We start from the raw sequence: 3,514 nt of genomic DNA, 5'->3' as shown, positions 1-3,514 counted from the left end.
GAGAAGCACCTGCGGTCAGCAGCGAGGAGCACTGGGCCTAGCAATGAGGAACACCTGGGGTCAGCACCCAGGAGCACTGGGCCTAGCAATGAAGAACACCTGGAGTCACCAGCTAGGCGCACTAGGCATAGCGATGAGAAGCACCTGCGGTCAGCAGCGAGGAGCACTGGGCCTAGTAATGAGGAACACCTGGGGTCCACACCCAGGAGCCCTCAGGGTCAGCACCGAGGAGCACCCAGGTTTAGCAATGAAGAGCACCTGGTGTTAACATCAAGGATCACCCAGTGTCACCAAGTATTATTTGCACCATCACTAGTGTCTTCATGGCCTTTGGAGAGAGAAACTAGGGAAGAGAAAGGAGACTTAGTTTTTTCATTATGAATCTTCTCATACCTTTTTAATGTACCCTAAGCACGTTTACCTATTCAAAAAGTAACCAAAATATTTTTAAGAACGATGCAGTTACTCAAAAAAAGGCTTATAATAGGAGGAAAAGCCAGGACACAAAATTATACACACCTAAATACTTAAATGAAGGGAACTGTCTTTCCAAAAAAATGTCTAGGAAGAAAGACTGGAAGTTCACCCAAAGGCCCATCATGGTAACTGTCAACAGTGGTGCAGTGACAACCTTCTCCTATTTTTCAAATATTTTGCAGTGTGTTTACAAATACACCGAGGGCTTCGTGTGGCAGGCACTGTGCTGAACATTTACATTCTTGATTTCACAACCCCATGAAGCACGTTTCATTTTACAAATGAGGGCACTGCCCAGGGAGAGGCTGCCCAGCTCACACAGCTGGTTAGAGCTGGTGCTGGAACCAGTTCATCCACCCACCGTTTAGTCTGGAGCAAACAGCCTGGAGTTCAGTCAGCGCAGGCCCTGGGCTCAGTGCTGGGTGTGGAGACAGCAGAATCCAGGTGGTCCCTACCCCCTGGAGCTGCAGGGGCAAGCAGGATTTGGAGGAAGGCTGTGCACCCTGCCCTGTCGGGGGAAACGCCAGTGAGGCCAGGACAGAGGAAAGGCCCCAGGGGAAGGAACAGGGCACAGAGAGAACCAGAGCGGGAGGGTTTGGCGGGGAGGGGTCGAGAAGGCATCTCTGGTGTGGGGAAGACAGATGAATGGCGCTTGGCTGTAGAATTCGGGGGCTTGACCCCAGCCATCTGGGCCAAGGGACTTGAGAGGGGCCTCCGGAGAGCTTGCTTGGCTCATCAGCCCTGGCCACCGCCCAGAAGTGGGGGGTGAACTGGCCTCTTTGGGGAGAGTCCAAGGTGACCCTTGGCCCTCTGGAAGCTTCCCCACCAGGCAGGATGAATACGCTTCTGTGGCCCCTCAATAGGGCCTTTCATCAGCTGCCCTCCCCGGAGCCTCTCTGGGCCCTCCCTCGGGGCACAAAATACAAAGGACTGTGCAGGAGGCACTTGGGGGGAGAAGCACTGGTCAGCGGGTCCCCATGTGAGCGATCCCATGGGCTTGGCCTGGCCTGTGCTATGGCCTGAGGGAGGCACGGGTTTCGATGATGTGAGCCTGAAACCTCTGCCTGGTTCTGAGTCTTCTGCACGCTCCTTCCCCAGGTGAGCCAGGCTCTCCAGACAGCCCCCAAAGCCTGCCGTGCAGGCCCTTCTTCCCTGAGCAAACGCCCCGCACCCCCAGCAGGCCACGCTCCCTCTCCAGTGGGTCTCTGCTTGCACCGCAAGGCTTGTGCGAGTCTGCTCAGTTGTCACCTGCCAGAGGTCCGTTCCTTCCCAGCCCACCCCCACACAGGGCCTTCCCTGACCCTGCTGGGGCCCCACAAGATGCCCTACGCACTACCTGTACCCAAGCACCTGACCCCTTCCACCTGGGAGCACCCACGTTGAGCTGCCGCATCTCATTTGATCTTCACAAAGATCCCATGAGGTAAAAATTACTATCTTCATTTCCCTGATGAGGAAATTGAAGTTCAAGGCCTGAGTCCCTCATCTGAAGTCACCCTGCAAGTACGTGGCAGGGCCAGACCACGGCCCAGAGCTGCCTACAACACACTGTCAGCTCTACGCCACGGTCCTGTCCGGCTGGCTCCTGACTACCTGTCCATGTGTGCCCTGCCCCACTGAGACAAGGCACCTTGCTGGCAGGGCAGTCTGGTGCCCAGCATGGGGCAGCGTCCGCAACAGGGAGCCAGCGAATGCCGAACAAGTAAGTTCACGACATGATGGACCCCAGCTTTCAGTACACTCGGAAAACACCAGGGCAACTTTTGCACTCACCCCAAAGCCACCATCAGCAAGAACTTAGTCACGGTCCCTCCTTCTAAGATTTGCACAATGTTGTGAAATCCTCAAAGTGCTTTCACAACCCTCAGAGAACATCTGTGATCTCACTAATAACCCACTTTACAGTAAAGGAAACCGAGGCCTTAAGTCCAGGTTACCCAGTTCATAATGCTGGCCTGCTCTGTGCCAGGCATTACGTGGGGTCCCAGGGTACAATGAGGAATAAACTCTGACCCCAAGTCCCTTTCATGGGAGTAGGGGCCTCCACCAGAGTGGCCCGCTGGACTGCAGTCCCCATAAAGCAGCAATTCCTGCAAAGCTGCCCAGCCATCATGTGGCCACACGTGCCACTTCACACCCTGTGGATTGTTTCCAGAAGTTCGGATCTGTCCTAAGCACAATCATCAAGCCAAAACAGTAGCTCCAGATTCAAATTCCCAACGCCTATGGGTTCGTCATCCCTGGGGCCTGATTCAAACTCCTAACTGTGGGTTTGCTCCCACAGAAAATGGCCTCCTACAGGACCAGCCCCATTCTCCAGAGTGGTTTCTCAGCTTCTGCTGACACCCACCAAGAGTGCCCCATCCCAGACAGGAGCCGGCAACCCCAGCTCCCGCCCTACTCAACTGCCTGGGCTTGAGACCACTCGGCCACTGCCCCGGCCACAGCCCAGTCTATTCCACCTCCCGCCTCTGCCCCAACGTGCTACGTGGCAGCAGATTCCTCGAAGCTCAGGTAGCTTTGAAGAGATGCTCAGAGCCCACTTACTCCAACCAGGTCACCGCATCTGTGGAGATGCTAAAACCCAGCCAGAAGAACTCACTCATTTCCTCACTCCCGACTCACTGCTCAGGCTCCCAGCAGGGAGCCAGGCACACAACTAGACCCAGCCACCCGCCCGTGTGTGCCAGTGCCGTTCACCCCTGTGCCCAGCACCAGCCCAGCACGGGCCCTCGGTGTGCAGGCAGACGAGCCACAAAACGAGGACTCAAGGGCGCCTTCAGCCGTTCCACCTTCACTGCCATCTGGTGCTCCCTCTGGAGGCCAGACCAACCCACAAGGGCCACCCCACCCCAGGGGGCCCCTCTCCCACTGGCTCCTCATGCCTGGGTTCTCAGTCCCTGCTCAGTCCCACACCCTCTGCTAGGCAACTTCCCCCTCGGGAACAAGCCCTCCCACGCACAAATCCTCTTTCAAAGCCTCCTTTACTCTCACTTCTTGTAAGATGTCCTTCACTATGAAACCAGGGGACTGGGCT

At 56.1% G+C, this 3,514-nt stretch overlaps 1 protein-coding gene across 1 annotated transcript in view; it reads right to left on the bottom strand.

The window, feature by feature from the left end:
- The window catches only part of KIAA0930 (KIAA0930 ortholog), a 32,328-nt gene extending 29,047 nt beyond the window's left edge, over positions 1-3,281 (bottom strand). Inside the window, 1 exon segment of the mRNA XM_012659780.1 lies at positions 3,193-3,281. Coding sequence (XP_012515234.1) covers positions 3,193-3,281 — 89 coding nt within the window.
- Positions 3,282-3,514: the final 233 nt, after the last annotated feature.

The sequence above is a fragment of the Propithecus coquereli genome, unplaced genomic scaffold (genome assembly GCF_000956105.1).
Source record: "Propithecus coquereli isolate 6110/MARCELLA unplaced genomic scaffold, Pcoq_1.0 Scaffold633, whole genome shotgun sequence".
NCBI classification, from domain to species: Eukaryota; Metazoa; Chordata; class Mammalia; order Primates; family Indriidae; genus Propithecus; species Propithecus coquereli.
Note: the sequence above shows the minus strand (reverse complement) of the source record. Positions and strands in the feature narration are given on the sequence as shown.